The sequence below is a fragment of the Sinocyclocheilus rhinocerous genome, unplaced genomic scaffold (genome assembly GCF_001515625.1).
Source record: "Sinocyclocheilus rhinocerous isolate Xijiao unplaced genomic scaffold, SAMN03320098_v1.1 scaffold831, whole genome shotgun sequence".
NCBI lineage: Eukaryota > Metazoa > Chordata > Actinopteri > Cypriniformes > Cyprinidae > Sinocyclocheilus > Sinocyclocheilus rhinocerous.
This window is the reverse complement of record NW_015641020.1, coordinates 485863-513779: the sequence shown is the minus strand read 5'-3', so window position 1 is coordinate 513779 and position 27917 is coordinate 485863. Positions and strand designations below refer to the sequence as shown.

Below are 27917 nucleotides of genomic sequence, written 5' to 3'. Positions count from 1 at the left end.
CAATACAACAGCGAGAATAAAAGTTACGCCTTCTTTCTTTGCGTGAACATTTGGGCAGCGTTATGCAAATCTTCCCACATAGTGAGGTAGACATGTGGGGGCGTGTTAGAACGAGCCGTTTTAGGTAGGCGTGGTTGACTCTTAACTTTTATAAAGAATATCTCTTTGGATTTGAGACTTTAGTCTTTGCAACTTTACAGATCTTCTTTATGCACCAAGAGTTTGTAACACTTCAAAGAGAAAGGAAAAATTGAAATCGCATCATATGACCCCTTTAAGACTTCTCTAACTTTTAAGCACACAATAACATATTTTAGCAGACAAAAAAAAAGCCCACATTTTTATAAATCCCTTGTGATATTGTAAACAAATACATAACCTCAGAAACACAACCGTTACTCCTCAGAATAAATGTTCATTTTTCTGGGGGGACAGCAGCAGGCTCTTCTAGCTCAGGTGGTCCATCACCTGCCTGATTTTCTTCTTTTTTCTCCTCACTCTCTTCCTTCTCCTCTTCGTCTTCGAAGTCAGACTCACTGATGTCATCATCTGAGATGTACCAGTCGGGTTTGACGTCTTCTTGTTCTGTGTTCATCTCATCGGTGACCTCTGGCTCAGCTTTGTGTTTGGGGTCCTCAAGTTTCCCCCAGGCTACAGCATCAGCCTTCCCCATGGTCACCTCAACTTTAGAGGGCACCATGTTCACAAAACTGCTCTTCACGTCAATCACCTAAGAGACCAGAAGTTGACACAGATGTTTGACTGCATTTGACTTATGAGTAAATAAATACGGTGTATATATATATATATATGTATGTATATACAGTATATATTGTTGTTCGAACCATTTTTGTGAATGTTTCGTATGAACTAAACTAAAAGCATTACTTTCTAAGTTTCAGGAGGATATATAATTGCTTAATCATAACAGACTGTACAGCAATCTTACCCCCCATAAGTGGATGTCCTTATGAAACACTTTGTCACCCTCAAACTGAATGTGGCATGTTAACTGCAGATTGATGGAGACAAAAAAAGTATTTATGGACAAAGACACAAATACATTTATAAAAAGTCATTGGATGCTGATGTGAAGTGACTTTTGCATGTTGTTTTGAACTGACCACTGTGCGGTTTGCCTCCACGTAGGATTGCTCTGGACTGGAGTTCTTGGCGTAGATTGTGACCACGACCTGGTTTCCCGTCTGGTGCCAATCATGCCTGCAAGCCACCTTCTTTTTGTCCTGCAGACCCAACACAAACACGACATACAGATTTCAGAAAGGGTTAGTTAGTTGTTCTTGATTATACAGCGTACTGTATGTCCATGCAAATAACTATCCACTGAACAAAAAAGTACATTAGCTCTCACCTGTTTGGGGATCCAGCAGTGTTTTCCTGATGTGCAGCCCTTCTGATCCAGGAAGGCGTTGAAGTCGGTGGTTTTTATGCAGCAGCAGTTCCAGTATTTGTATCTAGACAGTGATAGCCAGATGTGAATTATCATGCATCTCCCGTCTCATCTCACAAAAACAAATATGTGTAATTGCTGATAGTAAGAGCACTTGTGTGTGAACACATCATTATCTCTTTGTTGAATTGGACTGCACATGTGGATCTCAATGAGAAGCTTTATGAAAATAGGCCTTGCTTGTATAGTTAGAGGTTGAGTCATATTTCCAAATAAAGACTCAAATGCTGCGGGTTTCTTACCCTTCATGGAAGACGGGGACCCCGGGATGATATGTGCAGATCTCTGCATTCGTCTCTGGACTCTGGTAAATCTGAACGCAAAAATGATCAAAGTGTTTGAACAGCTATTTATAGTCAACACAGAGACTACAGTCTAAAGAAAGACATTTCTGCTCCAGAGAAACACTCACAGAAACTCAGCATATTCACAAAAGCAAAACTTTAAAGTGCTGATGCACCTGAACTCAGCATAAGCTCTGTGTCATCCGTTTACTGCCTTCACACCTGAAAATACACTCATTTTTCTACTCATCCAAATAGGTAGATGAACAGGAGGCTGTAACAGAGCTATACGTGCTGTCTGTCTCACTGGCTAAAGAGAAAACACCATGAACTCTGACAAAAGAGAACCAACATTATGCCATTAACTTGATGAGCAGGACTGAGCACAATTCAGAATTGAAGAATTCTTTTCCTTTCACTACAAAAGATTACATTTCAGTTTCCACAGGAGTCTGAAATTAAATTTGAATGGATTGACAGGAAGAGGAATTTACTAAACTGCAGATCAAAGTCTGTGCTTACATCGTCTGAATCCTTTTCAAAGACCACAGTGCATAACATGACATTTAATGAAATATATTAATTAAATACCCTAAATTAAATTCCTTGTGACATTTCAAACCATTATGAAAACATGCTTATAGCTAATTCATAGTGGGGGAAAAAAAAGCAAAAAAGTGAAACACATCATTAAAAAAAAAAGTCATTAATTCAATTGTGAACAACACACATCTCTGCTGATACAGGTTTAGTTCTCATATGGACTAAAGAACAGCTCCGCTGAGTAATTACCATCATGATGAACCTTTGAGATTTCAGCAAATTAATCCATTAAAGATGATCCTTTCCCTTAGAAGGGAAGCTTTAACAGAGGGCACTAAGGTCAAATCCCAGTAAGGGATCTGAACCTGCGGCTTTAGTCATTAATTCTCACTCATCTTCTGCTCTGCGTCCATTCAACATTACACTGGTAAAAAAGCTGTTCCTCTTCTCATGGCATTAGTTGTAAGGACCAAAGGAGGCTGATGGTCAGTACTTTTACACTAAAATACTCAAAGGCCCAGGATTGATTCTTTGTGGAGTCTGTCTGGAGTGTCATTCTTTATTATGGCCACTAGATGGCATGAACTGTATATTTCGTTAAGCAAGCTGATTTGTTTGGTGGAATTGACATATTACATGAGCACCTACTGTTTTGCATCCTGTGTTCTTGCACTTAACCCCAGCCATGATGACTTGACTCTCTGCAGGACAGCGAGAGGGAAGAGGTGACGGGAGAAAGGCAAAACAACAGTGAGATGACTGATTTCTCAAAATGTGCTAGTCACATTTTATAAAAAAAATGAGTCATGCGTCACCATACAAACAGGACACACAACACAAATATCCTACAAAATCCTACAGTAGGCCTGTGAGCACAGCAGGGTGTTACTGTGTTTTTACAGAGGTCTTACTGTAAGTGACAGATTATGGACAGGTGGACCTCACAAAATACTGTCACGGACTGAAATAAGCTTTGGAAGAACCAAGAGCTATATAAATACTGCACTAGCAAAAAAAAAAAAAAAGGCTTTTACCTTTTAAATAGGAGAAAAATGCTTCACATATTTTTTGTTTGTGCTGGCTGTGTATGTGTGCAACATGCACTCTTCCTCAAGAACCATTAACAAAAATACACAAAAATAAACATGATTTAGACCAGTGTTATTTTAGTCCCATTGATATAGATCTTTTTTTGGTAACACTTTACAATAAGGTTCCATTAGTTAATGTTAGTTACAAACAATGAACAATACATTTATTACAGTATTTATTAATCTTCGTTAATGTTATTTAATGAAAATACAGTTGTTCATTGTTAGTTCATGTTAATTCACAGTGCATTAACGAATATTAACAAGCACAACTTTTGATTTTAATAATGCATTAGTAAATGTTGAAATTAACATGAACTAAGATTAATCAATGCTGCAGAAGTCTTGTTCATTCTCAGTTCATGTTAACTAAAGTAGTAACTAATGAACCTTATTGTAAAGTGTTACCATTTTTTTAAATTATATTTTATTAGTTATTTTATTTATGCTTATGTTTTCTGTTTTCACTTTAATGTTAGTTAAAGTTTTAGTAATTTTTGCAACAGAGTTTTTGTAATTTTTATGATAATAACCCTGATGCAGACTATATTAAATACAGGCTCACTTGCAAAATGAATAAACATAATTTGTGCTGAAAACAATGTATTTTGTGAATTATTGGCTGCAAAGATTAACTCCCATTTATTTATCTTTTTTTTCTTTTTTTTTTCTTTTTTTTTTTCTTTTTTGCAATATATATAATTATTATTAAACTATACTGTTAATGTTATGGTATGCAAAGATTGATGCTTTTTATTTATCAATTTATTTAGCCTTTTGCATTATTTATATGATTAATAATATTAAACTATTATATCAATATTGTTTCAGTGTTAATACTAATACATTTCATCACATGGTTTTAAAGGGTATTTTTGTTACTTTTGTGTTGGGTTGCAACATTATTAAACATTATTTGTGCTGAATGCAGTGCATTTTGTGAATTATTAGCTGCAAAGATTAATCCTATTTCTTCTATCTATTTTTTTTTTTACATTAGATTAGCATTACAATATTAAGATTAACTTCTTATAATAGTATGAATACATTATTATTAATGCATTTCATTTATTTATTTTACAGACATGTTTACCTTTGTGTTGGGTTGCCAATAAATGTCCAATATTAAATCAGGGTGCTGAAGCAAACCCAGCAGAGAACCAACGCACTAGAATCAACATGCTTGTGTTGCAGGTGATCCTGAGCTTTACCTAGCTTCTCTCTCTTCTCCCTCTCAGTGATCTCCATTTTCTCCATGATCTGAGCCAGAGAGGGAGAGATCTTCACCTGCAGCTTTTTCTGTGGCTCATCTGAGCTGGGAAGGAGGGAATCGAAAAACATGTCACTGTCTGTTTTTATTTAACAGTCACAAGGAGCTGTACTTCTCTTTTTGAAAGAGACAAAGAGAAGGCTTCAGAGAAGGAAAACTAATTTTGTATTCAGAACAATGAGTTGGTGTGCGAAACAGGCCATATGCGTATGTACTCTATATACCTGGGTCTCTCTTTTTCCAGGGCTTCTGCAGATTTGGGTCCCTGGTAGATCATTTCCTTTCCACTGTGCTGCTTCCCGTCTCCCTTATCAGACGTCACCTCCGGCTGCAGAGGCTCCTGAGGCTTCTCGTTACTATGACGCCCACGGGTGCAACCCTGAGAGGACAAGCACAGAAAGCAGAATGTGCCAATCGACACGTGACTGAGAGAAAATAATTAGCAGATACAGAGCAGATAAATGACATGTTTGAGATTGTGTGAATGTGAATGTCTCTCCATCACAAAGATGGCATGATAAGTTCGATTATTACTACTATAATTACTTATTTTTGAGTTTACACATCTGTTAGCTTTTGTAGTTCTTGATATTCAGTACTGCTAATATTGGCTGCTGTATGATAATTTGGTATTTGATAAGTCATCTGATAAATGAATATACATGAAATACATGAAAGCCTACCACGCCATTGAATTTAATTATTTTATTTTTTATTTATCAGTGGTTCTCAACCAGGAGGCCAGGGGCCCATTAGAGGGCCCCAGAAAACTTCCAAGGTTGCCTCAAGACAAAATGATTTACATTTTAATTTCAATTCATTTTAAAAATGTGATTTCTAGACCTGGAAAAGTCATGCAAATGAATAAAATATTAAACTGCCATTGACTTTTATTTATAATGAATATATGAAGAGTTCAGATGCAAAAGCTTCTAAATGCCATCTGAAATTTTCTTCTAAAATGAGCATTTTTATCAGGCTCCTATATTTATGTTCAGTTATTTCACTTTAATTGCATAGAAAAGGACCTATACATTGCCATTAGAGTAAAATTACTGAACCTAAACATAGCAGCCTGACAAAAATGCTAATTTTAGATGAAGATTTCAGATGGCACTTAGAGGCTTTTGCATCTGAACTCTTCATATATTTCTAGTTATGTCAAGTACTATAAGATTTTATTACGTACATATTAATGAATTGAAATTAAAAATCCTTATCTTTGGACTTTGTAGGACTTTGGAGTCGCTGCATTATACTGATATGTTTTCAAACACTTTACAAAAAGATTCAGTTCGCTAGTTGACGCAATTTATATCATGAAATCCAGTCTGAGCAGCGTGAGATGACAACGTCACAATTATCATATTATTAGCATACCTTGATTGACAAGAACTCTGAGAAATCTGTCGTCCTCTTTTTACAGCAGGACCAGCCCTGAGGAGAAAACCCCAAACAAAGAACCACATCAGACAGCCAAGAACAAAATAAAACAAAAACATGAATACTAGGCTCCCTAAGAAGCAGGCAAACACGACAGCGCTCTTATCAAGTTACGACAGAACTGAGCAGCCGGCGGTCTGTATGGAGTGAGACACATTTTGAGCTCACCTTTAAGGCATCGTGGAAGATTGGCACTCCGGGGTGAAACTGACAGGCATCTTCAGGTGGTGAGAGAGAAAATAGGGTTAGTAGAAGACATTTATCTACAGAAGTCCATCCTCATTACTATTTTTTTATGACCAGGACTCATCAGGACTCAATACAGCTGAGTGATGAGTCAGTTGGGAGATGAGCCATTTATGGAAGTAACATTTGATTAGAACACCTCCAAATGTACTCGAGACTTCATGGATCCAATAAACCTCTAAGGACAAACATTAAATCACCTTTTCTACAATTTCCAAACGTTATAAATAAAACATGGAAGGATAAATGGTACATAGCTGGAGGCGGTCTTGTTGCAACATGACATCAAAGTTAAAGGGATTGTTCACCTTCAGTTGCTGGTCCCCATTGAGTTGCATAGTGTTTTTTTTTTCTCTCTCTCCATACTATGGAAGTCAATGGGGACCAGCAACTGAAGGTGAACTATCCCTTTAAGTCCTGGCCCCCAGTATCTCTGAGGCCAGCGGATCTCATTCACACTGCAATCAGCTGTCGGCTCACCACTATCTATTTATATCATTCAATTTCCAAAACAGCAGCTTCACAGGTCTAGTGCAGAAAGTGATAAAACACTTCTCTTTCAGTTGTCAAACTCTAAAGGTGATGATACACTGGGCGGCTTTTTGAGCAATGTTGCCGTCAATGGGCAACCAGCTGAGACACAGGGCCCACGACTGATCTAAAGTATCCAGATAGATATTTGTTGCCCATTGTCAATGGGAAAGTGCCCAAACAACATTGCTCAAAAAAGTTGTCCCGTGTATCAACACCTTAAATGTTGTTGGTAAATTGGTAACATCAGGACTGTAATATCAGCCATTACCTTCACATGGACAATTAAAATGTATTACAGTTCAAGATATACTTTTTTTTTAAATTACAATAGGCTATAAATTGATAAATTGTAAAAAAAAAAAAAAAATTAGAAATCTTACCATCTGAGTTTTTGTCAGCATCAAATCGACCCCCGCAGCCTCTGTTGTAACACAGTAGAGCCATGTTGTACTGTTTGTTATTCAGGTTGACTTACGCTTTATCACTGGTCTCTATTCTTTGTTTATATACTCTGTTCTGCATTCGTCTCAGGTACTTATGAACTCGCACAGCCGCTGTGAAACTTCTACAGAACTTTCAGCCGAGGAAAGATCCAGAAGGAACACGTCCAGGGAAAGAGAAGGAGAGAGATGTTCTAGTCTGAATGAACTCTAAAAATAGCCAATGCCATGTGCGCTCTCTCTCTCTCCTTACAGCTGTTGGGGTCTGTCTGAGAGGGTGTGACATTCCCGGGATCTGATGGGGGCAGGGGCTAGAGCTGAATCCTCAACATCGCACTAAAACCACTAACAAATGCCACAGAATAAACTGAAACCTGTCTTCTCCAAAGCTGGTTTATCAAGTCACTTTTTTTTTTTACTTGATTAACATCATCGATAATGGCTGACAAATTAAGAACATATTAACTGCTTGTTGTAATTTTTTACAAATGTCAATATTTTTAATAAATACTATGTAATGTTTAAAATATTAAACACCTAAAATGTTCTGTTTTATGATTTCACTTCTACAGCTATGCACAATTCTGGTTTCATATTTTTATTATTTAAAACAGCATCTGATGTAATAAACATATGAATCAAAAAAGTTGAAAGGTAGCACTTAGAGCATGGTAAAGATGCTGTTTTACACTGTTGTGTTCTGTAACAGCTAGGGATCTGGGTTAGAGAAACAGATCCACAGGCAAGGTAAGAGCACAAACTGAGAGCAAACTATATCTTGGAACAACAAATAGGCACAGACTAAAATAGTAAGGCAATGCAATTAATAAACTGCAGAAGGGAAACCTTTTACAATTCAAGAATACAATCTTACAATTTCTGACTGTGTAGAATAGATGAAAATTAATAGATGTTTAGAATAAGTCGGCAACATGAAATCTGTTAAAAATGTCCTTTATTAAGAAACCGGTGAGAGCGAGCGTTAAATCCATTTATTCACAAGGCATTCACTCATGGTTCAGGTTAGAGGCTTGCAACCATAAATTTTCTTCACAAATACAGACAACAAAACAGGGACTGAGACAGAAAGAAAGAACTTACAAAAACTGACTCGAGCAAAAATTGCGAGAAGGAATATAACATACCAGATCAGCACAACCAACCACTGACAAATCATAAAAATAACAGATAAACACAGAACCCGTCCATCACTACGACAACAACTGGTTACTAAAAAACAGCACCATATTTAATAGAACTTCGCAAACGTTACATGGAACTGTGAAACCTTCCCAGGCATGTCAGATACAAAAACATGCAAGAAAACGGGTACAAATTATAAAGCGATCGAAAGAAAATGGGAGTTAAATCTATCACATCTCTTGGTTCTGGGTTGATCGTTTCATTGCAGGCGTACATACGACAGTTCAAGAGAGACTGGTATCATAAGATCGTTGACTTCAACCAGTGCTGTGTGGTTCATGAAGCTCACGGCGAAACCAAAGGCAGTTGCAGATGAAAAGTCAATGAAGAGGGTGTTTGATTCAGCTTTAGTTACAGATTAAAAGTTTCACAGATGACTACCAATACAAGCCTTCTACCAGACTTGAGAGAGTTGATGTACAAGCACAACCAGACATGTCCGATTCCTTTCCCCAACGGTACATAATGAAAAAATAGTGACTGCACAATGTGGTTGACCTTCAGATGAGTAGAGCAAATGGTTAAATAATCTAAACCAGATTTGGTTACTTAGTAACTAATGGAATCAGACTGAATGCCTGGCCACATAGTCCAGGAACTAACTTAATGTCATGATGGGAAACGGTCTACTAGAGAGTAATTTGAACTCTCACAGAACCATTTTATCATTTAGATGAACCGAACAGCCAAAGACTTGCTGTGAAGTTGGGGAAAGGACCACAAAATGGAAGGCGCTGCTGTACATCTTTTTCCATACATTATAACCAGCTTCACATACACGTTTAACGGTCTGGACAACTTCAAAACAGTTGAAGTTGATATTAAAACAGAAGATATACAAAGAAACATTGGTTGATTTTCCTGTTTCTGAGTCCACTGTCAAAAAGTGCTACAAAGAAAAATCAGGTGGTTCCTGTTGCAGTGAAACTCGTGCAATAGATTCAACAGAAATCACATTGACAGACACAAAAACAACACAACACGTCACTACACAAATTTGACCAGGTATTTAAAACGTGCGTTCATACTGTAAAAACCCTGCATTATGGGCCGTGAGGCAGACATGAAGTGCAATTTCAAGAGGCCAGAGAAGAGAAAACAAAAGAACCGGACGTCAGGTCATCCAAAATGAACTCGAGGGCAATGATCTTCCAGACAATGAAACTAAACAAAAATAACCAACAACTCGGGAATGAAAAGGGACTTTATTTATGTGAATGAAAGGCAAACAAAAATGAAAGACAAAATAAAAAAAAGTTAAACAATCCCACAGTTTCTGCTTTTTATTTTCACCATGCTGAATAAATTCCTTATGGTCTGCATAAATAAATTACAAAAAACACAGTGGGGAAATCAGCATAAACATGGAGGTTGTGTGCTCTCTTTTTTGGCATTTGATGATAAATGGATAAAAAAAAAAGTTGCTGCATTGCTCCCCTGGGCTGATACATGGGGATGATGGCGCTTCTACTGAATACATATTTCTAAACATACTGCATATATCTTTGTAACAGGAAAATAAGGACAAAAAGATGCTAATAAGAATGTAGCAGACAGATAACCCACCTAAAACAAAATCATTAAAGCCAGAGAAGCCAAGACAGCTCCATGACAGCCCAAAGGTGAAAAGGACCTGAACACCAAGCATCCCCACCAGAGGTCTGAGACGTGTGGCACACGCTGACACATCGATTCTGAAAGGCCGCTGCTGAGCTGAGTATTCCAGGCCAGCTAATGAGCCCAGCCGAGACGTATAAAATCAGGCTAAGTAGTTCAGAAGTACACTGGAGTTGGCTGCTCTTCAGTCTGGTCGAGTGCTCTAAAATAAAGGATGGAATGTAGAGCGGTGAGTCCAATACACTCAAGACATTTGCTTTGTCTGCACAACTGCCCCATAAACAGCAAACAAAGGACAAACTAGCTGCTGTTTATATAAAAGATGACAAACAGCAACCACAAGGGGGAGCTGTGAAAGCAAGATCATAGGGAACGTTTCTATGCATAGCAGGCATTCTAAATAAAAATGAAAGTTTGCTACTTGAACGCCTCAACTCAGCAAAACCAAGTAAAGAAAAGCCTTTGGTGTGTCAGAGAAAAAGCGGTCATGACCCGTAGCCAGTGAAACAAGTCGACAAGCCTATAGGTTATCCGAAAGCCCTACTCTCATAGGTTGCCAAAGAAACTTGCATCTGAAGACACAGTCTTCACCGCAGGCAGGGCTGCTAATGCATGCAGAGCTTTTAATAATATATTTTAAAAAAGACAAAATATGACTAAGAGAAGGAAACGCTGTGCTCATCGACCTGTGCCAAGGACCAGAAACAGGAGATTACCATGGAAACCCCAGCTCATGATAGCGCCCTTGTACATCTTGAGATCTTTCACCCTCCCTGAAGCTCACCATCGTACATTTACTCTCTCACTCACAAACCAAGCCTCCTGTGAGTGGATAATAGAAGAGATTCTAATTAAACGGCATCGCTCTTCAGTGCCCTGTTACCTTGCAAACCCAGCGAGAGCATCAACATTGAGCCTGCATGTAAAAAGCTTTCAGTCTGAACCTGCTGGACCCCCTGACGGCGCTCAAAGGAGAATAAACTCACAAGCTTGTTAAGAGATGCTCAATAAGGAATTAGTAACCAACTCTTGCACTCACACAGAAATAAGCAAGCAGAGAAACATGATGCAGATTGTTTCTACAAAACGAAGGGCAGGCAGTCACAAAGCACAAATTACAACAACAACATGAAACTTGCTGTGATGATGTCCTAAGCAAAGACCACACTTGAACTGATGGAAGGTCAAAATCAGACTTATTCACCCTAATGGAACTCCAAATGTGTATGACTGACTGAGGAAGGATTATTGTTTGTTACCAATAAATTATTAAAAGTTTGCATTTATGTGTGCTTACATTATGAAACCTTGCCAGCGATATGTAGTGATCATTTAAAAAAAGCAATAAGTCCCATGAAGCTGTAGTTTACAGTGATTTTAGAACAGCTAAAAAGCATTGTTAGGCACGACAAGGAGTGGAAATTCTAAAATCACTCTAAAATCACTACGATTTTAAAATCATTGTAAACCACAGCTTCTTGGGGTTCATTCATCATGGCACAACTACAACCACAGCATATCTCAACTGACGTTCTATCAGTCCATGCAGAATAAAAACTAAACGTTATCACTAAATCTAGCATGAAGAAACAAAGCAGGAATTATGGGATGATGTGAAGGCTGAAGTGGAAGCCTGCTCTAGAAAGTGTTAAAGGGATTTCAGGAGGACCAAAAATGCTTTGGCTGCACAAGCAAAAATAAAGATACCCTGTTAACAGTGCCCCGTATTCTGAAAAACATACTAAAAATAGATTTTAGCTATTGATTTTGGTTCCAAAGTTGGCAAACACCGATACGCACGTCCTTCAGAGAAAGAATCGTGAGGTCAGGCGCGGAGTACAAGAGTTCGCTTATGGCATTTCTCGAATCACAAAAGTACATATTTTGGCAACATAAAACAGACCATTTTAATTCATGTCATTTTCTGAAATAATAAAAAAAACATATATAACATGCTTTCTAGAAAAAAAGATTAAAAAACAAAGGACTGAACAAAACCCTAATTAAAAACAGATTTTTGAATAGAGCCACACACCCTGTACCCTTCTCCAATGCTCCCAGGGTGGGTGGTACATGTGGGAGTGGGCTCAGAGTGTGAGATGTAGTTGTAAATGCGTGACATGTTTGGTTAACACAGAAGAGCAGGAGCAGATATGTTTATCAGTGTCCTTGGAGTGACAAAACAAGGTGGGAGGCCAGTGAGAGGGGGCTCTTCATGTGGCTCACGTAACACCAATTTGTGTGCGCGTATGTATGTGCAAGACCACCATCATGTCTGAAACAGAAACCCTTAAACCAGTATAAACAATGACGGATTGACTAACCGTTTTGAACAGTAGCCATCGGTAACAGTAACACATTATTTGTTAACATTAGACTACTAACATTCTAGATATAAGAGACCAGCTCAATGTTATATATAATGTTACACATAAATGCATGTGTAAAGTGCTTGGGGGTTCAGATCACCTTATATAAGAGGTCAAATTCTTTCCTTGTTCTGAAATGAGAAGCCAGGGCATTGTGTTAATGAGCCATTTAAACGTGTTTATGATCTAGCAACCTGCACCGTTCAGGGCATTTACTTTGACATTTACTGTTTTCCTGAACTCAACATAGGCATCTTCGTAACAGAGCAAAAAATGACAGTAACAGGAAGTCCACTGTGTTGGGCTTTAGATCTAATTCATATTAATTATGAAGTAAAAAAAGAAAAGAAAAGAAGAGTGCTCTGTGCAAGGTAATTTAATATCTGCAATAAAATCTACGATATCTATGATGTATCACACCTGCCAGTAGACACCGTGCCCCAGGAAAGAAATGAACCTCAAGAGCTGAAAAATGACACACTGTATGCGCTCTCGTTTATGTGTGTGTGTGTTTGGTAAGCCGTTTCAGACAGTGAGGTAAGCATTCTTGACACAAACACATTCCTTTCAATATGCACACTCTTTCTTTTAGTCTTGATCTCCTTTTATTTGGTGGTAGTCGGATCCTCCTCTCACTTGCTTGTTGTTCTTTTCAGCCGTCTTGTTTGGCGCTCTGCTTAAGTGCTACTTACATGAACTGCATCTGTAAAAAGACACACGAAGAGTTATAAATAAGGAAAACAGCACTGAATCGCTCAGTAATGACCGTGTGAATACAGCAGTAGAGAATGTGCACTTGCCACAGGCAGGGAGCTGTGTGTTTTTTGTGTGTGTGATGGGGATGTTACAATATTGCAATTCCAGTAGTTAAATGCAATACCAGTGAAATTAGCTGATGAAATCTGAATACTAGTGAAATTTGATGATTCTCAATATTACAGCAAAAACTAATATGCTATTTAACAATGCTAAATTAAAAAAGTTAAATAATATGATAATTTATAACAACATTTTAAAAGTTAAATAATATAATATTAATACTAAGGCTGTCAATCAATTAAAAGATAAATTAATACGTTTTCTGTAATTAATCATTATTAAATCACGCCTAACTTTAAAATCTGTGATCGTACATATATTGTCACATTAAATCTCCAAATTAATATGAAAAAACCATAAAGACAGAATTGTAAAAAACAAATGTAACATTTTAAAGGCCAGTATCATATTTAATCCAATATTTATACTGTTGCCTCTATTAAATGGATTTTATGGATTTTACTGCTGTGTGTAAAATGAGTAATTATAGCCATTCAACATTATAGTTATAATTGAAATCCAGGCCTACACTGCAAATTATCAGACTGTTTTTATCTTTTTTTTTTTTTAACAATTACATAACATTAAAAATATTACAACAAATTTTAATTCAATTGAACTTAATGTGCTATCAAATCTCTGTCTGAATGAGAGCTGTCAGTTCATTTTTTCCCACTTTAAAGTTTATTTTGCACTTTTATTTTCCACAATAAATATATAATAAACATATTAGAAAATCTACTTCAGGAATAAAAAAAGATGCCATGTTAATTGCATTAATTATATTTAACATGTTAAAGAACAAATATTAATCACAGAAATAAACAAGTTATTTTCCCACCCCTACTTAATACATATGCAAAAAATGACATATAGTCTCAAAGTATTCTCAATTAGGTAAATATTGCTTCAAAAAATTGCAACAGTAACAGTACTAAAAATGTAAAAGAAAAAAAATGTCTTTACTACATTACTATTAAAACAATATTAACATCAAGGAACTATTAATACTGTTAATACTATTAAGACCAATTTAATCCTGTGTAAGTTTTTTGTTTAATATTAATGGCATAAATAGACAGTAGGTGGTCTATTGTGCGTTCAATGTTAAGTTTCAGTCTATTGAAACTGAAAGATAACTACAATACAAAGGTTTGGTGCATTAGTGCAGTGTGGTATGGATTAAATGCATGTGAGGCCACTGTGTGTGATAGTGGATTAACGTATGTGTATGTGTGCGTGTGCGTGTGTACCTGGGCCCCAGGGATGGGGGTGAAAGGGTTAGTGGGTCTGAGAACAGGCTGGTTGTACAACATGGGTTGTTGGGTCATTACTGGAACCCCTCCCATCTGTCCCAGCTGAGGAGGGACCTAAAATCACCCAAATACAACAATCAGCGTTATTTTCTTTTAGCCATTACCCATTTAATTCATTTACACAATATCCATGTAGCCATTGTAAGGTCACAATACTCACCATTCCATAAACAGGCACTTGAGGTGTTGTCATGGGAAACGCCATGGGAGCAGGAGCCTGTGAGGAAAAAAAAGGTTGTAAATCAACCATCAATGCGCTGACTGATCAAACAATGCTGCACTGATCGAGTGAACAATGACACACTCACTGATCAAACACTAGTGTACTCATTCAACAGCACTGTGCTCACTAATCATGTCTGGTTCATTTAAAGAGCTTGTTTAATTACTCTTTTGTACTCGTGACAGGTCAGGTGTACTTAAACTCTCCTGCACAGATTTCTGGGCTGGTCCATTCAACACTGAAGCAAAACAATATGACTCAAGGATTTGACATGTTCCTAACACTGAAAAATTCACCAAACAATGAGTAAAAATTTGTTTTTTTTAAATACATTTGGTCTCAGTCAAATAAAACAATGCATTTCAGCAACACTGTCGTTTTACTATACCGTTCAAGGACGCATTTAATTGATCAAAAGTGAGAGAAGACATTTATAATGTTCTAAAATATTTCCATTTTAAATAAATGACTTTCTTTTGAACTGTTCTCAAAATTGATGACAATGTGAAAAATTTATTGAGCACCAAAATCAGCATATTATAGTGATTCTGAAAGATCATGTGACTCTGAAGAATGGAGTAATTGCTGCTGAAAATTCAGCTTTGCCATCACAGGTATAAATGACATTTTAAAATATATTAAAATAGTAAACAGTTCTTTTTAAATTAGTATTACACAGCATTACTGTTTCACTTTTTTTTGTTGTTGATCGAATCAGTGCAGCCTTTTCAAAACACTAAAAAAAAAAGAGAAAAATCTTACTGACCCCAAACTTTTCAATGGTAGAGTATGTCTGAAATTATTGTCCCTAAAACACTGACTTACCTGAATAACTGTCACTCACTTAAAAGCCTAAAACCTTATTTTACACTATTCTGAGCAGCATGGATGTATTCGTTGGCACATAGCATGTATTCATCTGTTTTGAATCGTAAACAGGTTACGTAAAATGCAGCCCCCAAACGCACACATTTGCACAAGTCTGGTTTACAAGTCAAAGCTCCAAAAGATGAATACATCAAATGCTACAGAAAGGGCATGAGAGACCGAACAAACATCTATATGTCACAGGGAAATCAACATATGACATTTACTGTGTTTTATCAGCAATAGAGAAGGTGTTAGAAGTTACAGTAAAGGCCTATTCACATGGAGTATACATTTTTAGCCCATTCACACAGTGTGAGAAAATTGTTTTTGGGTCATTCGGCCTGGAACCAGAGTTATAGAGAGACATCAAACTATTGTTTTTAATTAGTCTCAAGAGTACATGAAACATAAAAAGCCACTGTGGTAAACAAGTTCAAGCTAAAATAAGTTATATAATACAAGTCCCCAGTTCCTGCAATTTTGCAAATTTCCAGTTTATTCCCATAAATTCCCGTTAATTCCCATATATTCCCATTAATTCCCATGGAAAGTTTCCAGTCTTGAAAATTCCCAGAATTTTGCCACCCTACATATACATTCTGCTATGATATGATATGAAATATGATATATGCATACCGACAAATTACCATATATATTAACAGTTCTACTATTATTTATTATTATTAGGTAAGGATGCAACAATATCTAAAGATCTGTAAAATAATGCTGACATTTTTAAGGTTTTTAAATCTACACTGAAAAAGGAGGGGGGGGGGACAATTTTGTCAAAATAAATTAAAATGAAAAAAAAAAAACACCTCACAAGATTATAATTTGACAATGGTTTGTATTTCACTTTAAAGCACAACCAGAGTGTTTTTCCTTTTCATTCAGAAACTCTTCCAAGTAACTGCCCATTTTCACCCACAATTCCCATTTTCACAACTCAATTTACTGAAAATGTAACACACTGACCAAATAGGTGAAGATAGAAATCAAGAAATAAGGTGTGAAAGAGAGGGAAATGGGAGTGAATAAGAGAAATAATGTGTAAGAGAGAATCGATCCATCTGAAACGATACTCAAGATAATAGAACCGTCAGTTATTGGAGGTACTTACATAACTAGTATAGAACATTCCAGTCTGCTGGGTTAAGCACAAGAAAGAAGATAGAGAGAAAGACAGAAACATACAGAGCAGATAGGGTGAGGAGAGTGGAAGACATCAGACACGAGGAGAAACAGGCCAGAAAGATGCGGACCACAGAAAAGGTGGAAAGAGACAGAAAGAGAGACATTGAAGGTTAGTCATTCACAGACATCTGCTCTCTCTCAACTCAAGCAGTTCAGAGGTCAATCTACTCTGAACGCCCTGAGAGAGAGAGAAGAGAAGCCATAAACACACGTAAACAGTGAAAACTCCTCTCCTTCCTGCCTCAGAACAGACTAACACATCACCTGCCTGACTGGATCAATACACACAGCTTGAGAACAGGAAGAAACACGCACACACTTATATTTCCTGCAGCTACACAATATAAAACACAATAGTAAAGATGAACTCATTAATTTTTTTTTTGCCATCTGAATACTAGTGAAATCTGGATATTTGGTGTAAATTGAGCTTTACAACAGATGGATTGCTTTGGGTTTATAAGTTTAAGAATATTTAAATTGATGTTTTGTGTGTGAATGAGAATGTTTACATATGCAAGAATGTCTGTATATAAAGTAAGGGATAAATGTACTGTTATCCAGTCACAGGGTGAACAAAGTGAAGACCCCTTCATACCCTAAAGTTGTTTATTTTGCTACAATGAGCAGCTGACTGATCATTAACCTGCATCATTACAGTACTAATAAATAAATGGACATGAAATATTAAGTGCACATTACTGTTATGTGAGAAGAAAGAGTCTGCAGAGTGATATGAGTGACAATAAAAATAGCACAGAGATGCAGGAAATCGGTTGCCTGGTCAATTATACAGTTTAGTGTCATTATACAAAAAAATTGACTGCAGAAATCTGCAAGTGACCAAACGGAATCAAGTGTATTGAAAATAATATATTACTGTTTGAATGTACACTAAGAAATTAAAACTTTTCTTCAGCAAGGATGCATTAAATTCATCATAAGTAACAGTAAAGTGACTTTAACATTGTTATAAAAGATTTATATTTCAAATAAATGCCGAACTTTCTATTAAAAAACCCTGAAAAAATATATATTATAGTTTCCATAAAAATATTAAACAGAACAACTGTTTTCAACATAAATAGTAATAAGAAATGTTACTTGAGCAACAAATCAGCATATCAGAATGATTTCTGAAGGATCATGTGATCTTGAAGACTGAAGTAATGCCTACTGAAAATTCAGCTTTGCCATCACAGAAATAACTAAAAATTAAACTTCATTTATTAAAACAGAAAACCGTTATTTTAAAATGTAATAATATTTTACAACATTACTGATTTTACTTTATCATCAAATAAATGCAGCCTTGGTGACTTACCAACCCCAACATTTTGAAAGGTAGTTCAAGTATATTTAGATGCCTGTATCACTATGTGTAAGTGAGAGTGTGCATCTAAGTGTGTGTGCATGTGTGTGTTCTCACCAAGTGTGGCACGGGCATGGCGGCGGGTGGCATGGCGGCAGGTGGCAAGGGGGCGGGGCTCCAGGCAGTGGTGCTGCTCATTGTCTTTGACTGCCAGTTAGTGCCACCGGTCAGCTTCCTCTCTCCAGGCTGAGTCCACAGCATATCAGACCTGCATGCAAACACATGAAAAGAGAGTCTACACACTGCCTCTATTTACAATGTGAAGCTCACGAGCAGCAATGATTTAGATAATTAAATGTAAATCCTCACTTTTTGCCTGGTGTTCCCCCAAAGTGCAGGTCTAAAAAGAGAGCGGGAAAAAGAAACAGACTGTTAGAACAGCCCCACGTCAGCTACTGGAAGACTTACAGCATTGGAGACCTATTCATTTCCCCTAAGCTGGGTTTAATTCATCTCTGTCCAACACGCACACACATAGCGTATAGCACCATATGGCTGCTGACTCTCTGTTCAGTAGAGAGGCACAAATGCAATTTGAAGGTCAGGGACTTATGACCAAGTAAATAAAGAAAGCCACACAAAAAGACCAATAATGCTGCGAGAGAGAGGGACTCACTGCCTACGAGGTTGGCCAGGGACGAGTCCAGGTCATTGGCCAACAGTTTACTGGCTGTATGAGGGGGCATGACTGGTGCCTGACTGTGAACGGTCACCGCGGGCTTCAACAAGTCTCCTAACAGTCAGAGAAAGAGAAAATATTATTCCATTGATTAAATATTATGAGAGTGACAAACCACTTATTTTTGCTGCAGACTGACACCTAACCAGAAGCGATATGTCAAGCAACCAGCAATAAAAGCTTTTCTTTAGATTTTTTTGCTGCTGACCTATTTAAATGAATTGGGTATCAGTTGGACTTGACTAAACCAAATTCGCTACTGTGTGTTGGTCATGGTTATTAAGGTTAGCTAAAAAGGATCAAATTTAATCTGTACAGATGAACAGCGGTATCAGATCAGTACTCCGTATTGATCGACTGTCTTAAAAAAGAAAAAATGAGATCAGCGCATTACAACTCAATATAACTACATTAAACATCAAATACGCTCTCAATGGATGTCATATCGTGCAGCGGTTTTTGCAAATTGTTTGCAGCTGGAAACTTGTCACATCAGGCCTGGTTAGGGCATAAGTATTATAGAGCAGAGAGACAGGTGTGAGACAAGAGAAAGCGTGCTGCAGTCCTGCTGATGTTTATAATGATGCGAGCAGCGGGAATGAGCCTCTGTGAGGCCACTCACGGCATGACAAAAGGCCCATAGAGATCTAGAGCAGAACATAATGTCAGAAAGAGAGGAACCACCCTGAGATCTAAGAGGGAATAACATGACAGAGGTCCTTCATGAAAAACTGGAAATCTGACATCCCCTTTTTGTCTCATTCTTCTCCTTATGGAGGCAATAAAGTCAACATGAAAGCAAAATATTGGTTCTTTTTATTTTCTTAATACATGCTTCTAGGCTTATTGACGATGATTAATCAGTGCATGTTATTTCAAAGAGGGAAAAAGTCTTTGTAGTCTTTAAATAAAATGTAATAACTCTCAGAAACGACTTTTCTTTCCTTTCCTTTTTATTTTGCTGACATAAGCCACACAGGCTACTGATTAAATGTTAACCAACAGCTATTTAGACATTGTTTTTAGACGAACACAGACTTTCTAAAATCTAGCCAATAGTTATCACAGTACTTCAATGCTCTCAAAAGTGAACTTGACCTTCAGCATCCATATTTTCTACAAATAACTGCAAACTTTCAGCATTGTCTCCATTTTTTAAGGATTGCCCAATCACAATCCAAACAATTTCAAAATTCATAATTCAAAAATATATCACATTACAAACGTAAAATATGTTCTGAATCAGGGTAGTTATTGGTAACAAACTATTAAAACTGGTTTTTGGTAACTAAAATAAAGCTGAAATTTTTGTTTGTTTGTTTTGCCTTGGCAACTAATTAAAAAAAGTGAATGCTTAAGTAATAAAAGCATTAAAATAAAAATACAGAAATATTAAAAAACTGACACTAATAAAAATCAAAACTCAAAATTACAAAAAAACATTCAAATGAAAAATACAACAATACTGTAATGGTATATAAATACTACAAAAATAACATTGTTGTGAATGCAATTTAATGTTGAATTTCAAAAAGCTGATCGGTTTCATTAATTGAAGAGGCCGCTGACAACTGGTTTTCAAATGGTGAATAGCATAGGGCATTTTGCTCATTCTTTTAGTAAATGAGAGAAAGAAAGCGAGAGACAGTCTGCTGACACATGCCATATTTATACAGTTCTACTTCCTGCTTCGCCAGCAGGAACAAGGAGACCAAAAAAAAAAAATCCAAGTACACTCACCACATCAGATCAGCCATCACAACCCAGGAAAGAGAGCATAGGAGAGGGAACAGGGGTGGGGGGGGAGAGACGAAAAAGCATAAGGTAAGAAAAAAGGGGCCAAGAAAAGAAAAGACAGGAAGCAAGGTAAAGGGGCAGAGAGTGACTGAGTGTAGTGGTGAGTGGAAATCTGTGTGCGTCTTTTCTGTGTTCAGATAAGGAGTGTAACAACAGACGATTCACAGATGGAGAAAAATGCCAATCAGCACCCAGCCTCCACTAACACACACACACACACACACACACAGTAGATGGATGAAGGGATGATAACAGACGGTCCACAACCACAGAGCAGCAAAGTGAGCGAGTAAGTGGAGAAGAAAAAAAAAAGCATGAGCGATTCCCCAAAGAACATTCCCAATCTCTCTAGAACCGAGTCAGGCGGGCAGGTGCTGCAGCCGACTGTACAGTTTGTTTCAGCGCTCCAGCAGCAAAGCTCCACAAACTCAAAATACAGCAAAACCAGCAGAAGGGTTTTATTTTAGGGTGAAGGTTACTTAGTTTTGCAGTTATTAAGCACCATGACAAGGGTCAAATCTTCAGAGATTAATAAGCGCAGTTAATGATCACACTTGTGAGACATTTTACCAGCTGATGGCTTCACATCACTATTGGAAGCATTAGTCCCAAATACAGCATCAAAATCTACATTCATGGTGGACAGGGAAGCCATGGGATGAAGAGTGCTGCTTTCTAGACCTGAGTAACACACACATACAAAACATGGAAAGATGGAAAGATGTCACACAACACATCGTGATTGTTGCTCTGTGAAAAAACTATGAAAGTTTTGCCTCATCTTTTGACCACTGAGATTACTGGATCAGACTTGAGTGTATAACAGTGATGCACCAAAATTATAATTGTCATTTAAAATGTAATTTCAAATTGTCAAACATATTTTGCAGCCAGTGTCTCATTTGTATACTACTGTTGAAAAGTTTTGGGTCAGTAAGATTTTTTTTTTAATACTATTCAGCAAGAGTGAAATAGTGAAGGGTGAAACAGTAAAGATATTAATGTAGTGTTACAAAAGATTTCCATTTCAAATAAATTCGGTTTTAAACTTTCAATTTTTCAAAGAATCTTGGAATCATCAAAGAATCATCACGGCTTCCACAAAAAAATTAAGCAGAACAACAACCATCCCCCAACTTTTGAACGGTAGTGTACATGACCTCTTTTCTTGGAAGATGTCACCAATCAGCCACTATTTAGATTGATTCCAGTGCTGCACAATTCATCAAAATAAAATCTGAGTAACAATATGGCTTATTAATGTAAAAAGGCTAATTAATCTAGTTAGTTTATAGTTTTGCACATGCCATTTCAAATGTGATTTTTATGTTCATCATATCAAAATGGTCAATTGCAATGTGTCAAAATAATCACAATATAATCTTTTTTTGCAACCCAGTTAAACCTGGACCATTTCACATGCATATTTTTCCTCTACAATAAAGTTTCTGATAACAGTTATCATCCATCTGAGAATGCCATTAAATGCATTTTTGTCTGAAAATGTAATTAAATACCATTTCAGCCAAAGCACTTGAAACAGCGAGTGTTCCGATAGTGGATTCCTATTATTATTGCATGATTTCTAATGTAAATAACAATTTACATCTTAAATCTGAGCCTGTGGCTCTTTCTCACTGCTCTCCTCATTATTTAACAGTCTTTCCCTTTTTTTAAACACCTTATCCCTCCGTCTGCATTGGTGTGTCTTTGCACTGTTAGTAGTATATGTGGATCCCTGGAGACCTGAGTCTCGTTGTGCGTCTGGCTAGCCCTTGGCGCACCTGCCCACTAGCTGTAAAGTGCACGCTCCAAGTGCATACTGTGACCTACAAATCCTGGCATAGCTAAGAATCTGGCAGTGTGTCTACACTCTGCACCTTTTGTCCTCAATTCACACTAGCCCAGCAGATACGCTGAATTGCTGCAAATGAACCTCTGACACTCAGCACAGCTCCCAACTAGAGCCATAATCCCTCAGCGGAAAAGCACCCAAATCGGTCACACTTCAGAATATCTAAAACACTGTTCTAAATCTACACAACAGGCAAGCTGCTTGGTCAGCTGTTTGGGGCATCATTGGGTATCATCTCAAATGACACACTTGATGTGGATTCCTCTAGAGTGAAGTCCACAAAATCGCTGGGTGTCTCATTTCTCATCTTATAATCTAGAAGAGTGCTCCTTATGCAATCATGATGCCCTTAATGCATATTTCTGCAAAACGAACACCACTGCAAACTACTACCCAACAGTCTACAGCCATTATGTCAGCCCTTGGTGTGATGCTCCCCGCCTTTGTCTTTACCAGGCTGGCTAGCTCAGTCGGTAGAGCATGAGACTCTTAATCTCAGGGTCGTGGGCTTGAGCCCCACGTTGGGCACACCTATTAGCTTTCTTGGGGGCAGTGGTGGCCTAATGGTTAGAAAGTCAGACTTGTAACCCAAAGGTTGTGGGTCCAAGTCTCGGTACCAGCAGGGATTGTAGGTGGGGGGAGTGAATGTACAGCGCTCTCTTCCACCCTCAATACCACGACTGAGGTGAGACCCTTGAGCAAGGCACCGAACCCCCAACTGCTCCTGAGTGTGTGTGTTCAGGGTGTGTGTGTGTGTGTTCACTACTCACTGCTGCGTGTGTGTGCACTTGGATGGGTTAAATGCAGAGCACGAATTGTGAGTATGGGACAGCATACTTGGCTACACGTCTTGTCAGTTTCAAAGGATTGATATGTTCTAATGATTTTTCAGGGACTAAATTAAAGGTCAGTGATCTAAAGTGGTAAAGCAATAGACATGGTATCGGTGATCGGATGTATGTGGATGGAGTGGGCCGCACCTCCCCAGGCATTGCTGACGGTGGAGATAGGAGTGCAATGCACAGCAGGAATGAAGGCAGGCTGGAGGTCAAACAAGTCACTGGTGAGGTTTGGCATGCTGTACAAGAGAAACAGAGTTTAGTACAAAAGTAATACAATCAAATTCTACCACATAGACTGTGTATATTTAACACAGTACAAACTACAAGTAAGTTTAATAAACTTTAATAAGTAAAATTACAAGACATCTGATTACATTTCAAATATTTGAGGACAATAAGATTTTTTTTTTAAAGAAATTTTAACTTCTATTTAGCAATTAAATTAAACTGATCAAAAGTAAAGATATTTTGCATTGTTAAAAAAGATTTCTATTTCTTTCAATTTTTCGAGGAATCATGAAAAAATAGTTATCACAGTTTTCACAAAAATAAATTACATTTTAAAATATATTAAATATATAAAATAAAATCGTACATTTATAGATCATTGTACAATGTCTGGTAGAACTTAGTCAAAAGCAACTGGACTGTGATTTTCATTGTTTTCAAGGTGCTGCACTATGGGATTACATTTCTGCCACATTTCTGCATGCGAAAGATCATATTTTGAGCGCACAAAAGTGCATTTTGCACGCGCGCAATCTGAGTTTTGTGGAGAAAATGTTCGTTTCGCAAAGAAAAAAGTATTTCGAGCGCACGAAAATCAATTTTGCATTTAAAATAAGTTTTTGGATATGTGCAGACCTTCTCTTTTGCGCGTGCAACGTTTCACTAGCTTGCAAATTTGCTTAATAATTATGCACACCTGAATATAAGACATTTTTCACTTCCAGCCTTCATGAATAATTATATATCAATTCTAAATGATTAAATACAAGATTAATAGTAGTTATTAAGATTGATGTCGTTTGAAATTGGTAAAATGTGCTTAGAATATGATAAAAAAATATGATCAGAATATGAACTTGCATAATAATTATGCATGCACTGTATTTTTCCTCTTCTGCTGTCGAGGTAATGCAAGGAATGTTGTGAGTGGTTGTCAAGGCAGCCAATCAGAATTTAGCAGCCTAGTCTCTGATTGGCTGGAATTATGGCACATTGTAACGCTGGGTTGTGTTGAGCACGCGAGCTGTTGGCATTTAGAGAGCACTGAGGGCGGGCATCAGGTGAGCAAGCTAGTGAAACGTTGACGCGCAAAAGAGTAGGTCTGCACACATCCAAAAACTTATTTTAAATGCAAAATTGATTTTCGTGTGCTCGAAATACTTTCTTCTTTGCGAGACAAACATTTTCTCCACAAAACTCAGTTCGCGCGCGTGCAAAACGCACTTTTGTGCGCTCAAAATATGATCTTTTGCGTGCAGAATTGCGGCAGAAATGTAATCCCATACTGCACCACCAGGCCAAGTGGCTTCATCAACTCACTTTGAGAAAGTGTGTCAGTTCTTTTTCTGTAGATGTCGACATCTAGTACTCCCCTTTCATACATAGTGTACAGCACAGTCTAAATATGCTGTTTTTCAGTCTTTGTGAGTTCTGTAAAGGCTTTGAAAACTAATCTGAAGCAGAGAGGCTGGGTTTTTTCCCCTAAAAAGTGTCCAGTGATTTCCTTTTCACTTTGTCTATGCAGGCAACATTAAGAGATACTAGTGAGCCTACTGCACAGCAATGGTTTGGTCTTTTTAAATCATCCCAGTTCTTAAAGGTCTTACAAAGACTTTTTCATTCTCACCAATGGCACATTTGGAGTATATCACTGAGCAGCTCAGAGTCCAGAGCCAAAAAAGGGCAAACACCTCAAAAAAGCATTAAAAGCCAGGTAGGGCGAAAAGACTGGGTCGTGACCGTCCGTTCACTTCTTACGACAATCAACCTGTTGTGGGAGTTGCATCATCAGCGAGGAAGCTCCCACAACAATCATGAGATTCATGATGCCAACGGGTTTAAAACCAGCAAACAACCCAACAGTTGTCAAATACATCAAATAAGTTCTACCAGACATCTTTTAAATTGTTGCAAAATTTAACTGTGTAATATTGTACAGTAGGCCTGTCGCAATAATCAATATACCGACTTATCGCACAATACATGTACATGACCTCAATAATTTTTGGTGATGCAATATATCGCCCATTATATTTACTTAAAAATTAATCTGTTTTGTACATTCCACTTGTTCCTATGTCTTTTGCAGCTTCTCGTACATAACGTGGTGTAGTCATGAGGTGCTAGTTAAAATTTAAAAATTAAAAATTACTTCTACAAAAAAAGTTTCATCTGCAGATATGGCCTTGTTTAGGGATCTGTGCCTTTGTGCATACGGACATCTGACTGCTAAGTAGTGATTGTGTTTTTTTCTTTTTTTCTACTTGTTATTTTGCACTTTTTGTTAGAAATTATTTACTATTTATTCAAGTTTTTTAAGGTATGTAATATTTTGATACTTAATTTCCATGATCTAAATATTCTTAAAAATTAAAAGTTTGTTGTCATTTGGAAGTGTGTAGGCCTTCTTGCATTATTATGCTGTTACATTATGATTATATATTCAGTGGCATAAAATGGTCTTTAAAATGACAATAATATCGCTTATCGCAATTATTTCTGGGGCAATACATCACAAAACAAAAAGTTGTTATCATGACAGGCCTATTGTACAGTATATAAGAAGCTGAAATACTAATATCTAAATATAAATTTTAAGGTGACAATCTCTTCATATTATCAGTCACAATTTTGTTATTTGATTAGTGACCTAGAAAGTATACTGAATATTAAATATCTCTTAATTTGTCTGACATAAGCTTTCTTTATTTCAAAATAAAAACTTTATGTCCAGTTTAAAATGGTTCTGAATCCCAAAATCTCAAGACTGACGTATGCACACTAGCACAGTGGTTCTTAATTCCAGTCCTCGCGTACCACCGCTGTGCACATTTTGTATGTATCTCTTAGCACTTCAGACGTGTGTTTTCTTTGACCGTGAGTGCCCTGCGAAATGGGCATCACAGGATATTCTGCCATGATTCCAGTTCGAAGGGAGCGTACGTTCCATTCAAAGGGCATTAAAGTGTGCGAGATGTGAATTGAAAATTCTATTTATTTACAGAGGTATATTATGTCACACTTCTCTTGTAAGTTTCGTCTGTGTGTGAAGACGCAACAGGCCGTGGTGAAGCGCAAATCAGTGAATAAATGTTCCAAAGTGAAGCAAAGAACACTGTGTAGGGACCATGTCAATCAGAACACAGTTCATCCATGGAGCTCTCTTCTAACGAGATGGTTATATGAATCAGGTGTGTTAAATAAGAGACACATGCATAATATGCAGAGCGGTGGCACGCAAGGACTGGAATTGAGCAATTTAGCATATATTGTAGATTTACTGAGCTTTGTATTACTGTATGGTATAATATGTACTGCAGTCATGTACAGTATGTTAGTGACCTGTTTGTTGAGGGTGGGCTTGTGGTGTTGGTGAACAGGTCCATGCCCGCAGTGTGGTTGTTGACACTACCCATAGACTGTGTGCTGGGTGAGGTGGAGGGCGTCTGCATGCTGATCTCCTTCAGATGCTGGTTCTATACAATCACAAAACACAGGAAGAAAACATTTAAAGACAATGTAAACATGTAAAGACTGGGCTGCTCTGCTCCTCCTGCAATGGTCACTATAGAGAATGACAGCACAGAGCATTTTCTTCAGCTGAGCTCTGTGAAATCAGACAGATTACAGCCACTCAGGCAGTGAAGTGCCAGTCAGCTACAGCTCAGATCTGCTGTCCATGTGTGTATTGTGGGTGTATAAGAGATGGCTGAAGTCAAAGAAGATCTCCCAGGTCACACTTCCTTTGACAAAAACTAGCAGACTAGCTCAGAAACATCAACTACTGGAGTAGCCTAAACCAACTATATGAAAAGAATAAGAAAAGCCAATAAATCATCAACATTTAAAGCTACTTCAAGCCAAGAAAGTCACTAGAGCGAAACTATTTGACATCAGACCAACCAAAACCTAGAGTCTGGCCACTAGGCTTAAACCAATACTGTGTACTGTGTTCTTTAACACATGAGCAGCTCATGATCTTGTGTTTTTGGTATCGCTGCGACACTGTTCACAGTAAATGCTGCTCCACACAAACTTATCTCTAAATGCGCTCAGAGTTTGGGTCGCTTAGAACATGCATTTGGGAATACAACATGTATCAACCATTTCCCAAACTTGTAATGAGAAGCACTGTTAAACCGACTGTTGTCAACAAAAGTAAATCTTCAAGAGCTACCTGCGGATTTCTGCCAAAAAAAAAAAAAAAACCT

At 37.4% G+C, this 27917-nt stretch overlaps 2 protein-coding genes and 1 non-coding gene across 6 annotated transcripts in view; 1 reads left to right on the top strand and 2 right to left on the bottom strand.

The window, feature by feature from the left end:
* Nucleotides 1-220: 220 nt before the first annotated feature.
* LOC107753943 (cysteine and histidine-rich domain-containing protein 1-like) lies at nt 221-7849 on the bottom strand. Its single transcript, XM_016570231.1, has 11 exons — nt 7263-7849; nt 6271-6320; nt 6040-6096; nt 4884-5038; nt 4601-4704; nt 2947-2999; nt 1714-1784; nt 1373-1475; nt 1125-1244; nt 950-1012; nt 221-730 (listed from the first exon to the last, which is right to left on the bottom strand). Exons 1-11 carry the CDS (start codon nt 7324-7326, stop codon nt 416-418), a joined length of 1155 nt encoding a protein of 384 aa, XP_016425717.1. The 5' UTR covers nt 7327-7849; the 3' UTR covers nt 221-415.
* Nucleotides 7850-8260: 411 nt separating this feature from the next.
* Nucleotides 8261-27917, bottom strand: part of LOC107753942 (phosphatidylinositol-binding clathrin assembly protein-like) — a 57808-nt gene continuing 38151 nt past the window's right edge. For 2 of the 4 annotated variants that reach the window (XM_016570227.1, XM_016570228.1), the window contains 10 exons: nt 27049-27182; nt 23617-23714; nt 21352-21462; nt 18922-19038; nt 18615-18645; nt 18363-18513; nt 16860-16883; nt 14807-14863; nt 14584-14700; nt 8261-13214 (listed from right to left, as the gene is read on the bottom strand). In XM_016570227.1, the coding sequence (XP_016425713.1) occupies nt 13200-13214; nt 14584-14700; nt 14807-14863; nt 16860-16883; nt 18363-18513; nt 18615-18645; nt 18922-19038; nt 21352-21462; nt 23617-23714; nt 27049-27182 (855 nt within the window). In that variant the 3' untranslated portion in view covers nt 8261-13199. The remainder of the gene's footprint in view (nt 13215-14583; nt 14701-14806; nt 14864-16859; nt 16884-18362; nt 18514-18614; nt 18646-18921; nt 19039-21351; nt 21463-23616; nt 23715-27048; nt 27183-27917) is intronic. The other 2 variants (XM_016570229.1, XM_016570230.1) reach the window with 2 other exon arrangements.
* trnak-cuu (transfer RNA lysine (anticodon CUU)) lies at nt 23092-23164 on the top strand. Its single transcript has one exon. It is a non-coding gene; the product is annotated as a tRNA-Lys (tRNA).

Bases quoted from the DNA above. Each gene is read 5' to 3' on its own strand.
- LOC107753943 (XM_016570231.1), bottom strand. From the start codon at position 7,326: ATGGCTCTACTGTGTTACAACAGAGGCTGCGGGGGTCGATTTGATGCT. The intron at 1,013-1,124 runs GTCAGTTCAAAA...ATCAATCTGCAG, and splicing joins TGGAGGCAAACCGCACAGTG to TTAACATGCCACATTCAGTT. The intron at 731-949 runs GTAAGATTGCTG...CTGGTCTCTTAG, and splicing joins AGGACATCCACTTATGGGGG to GTGATTGACGTGAAGAGCAG.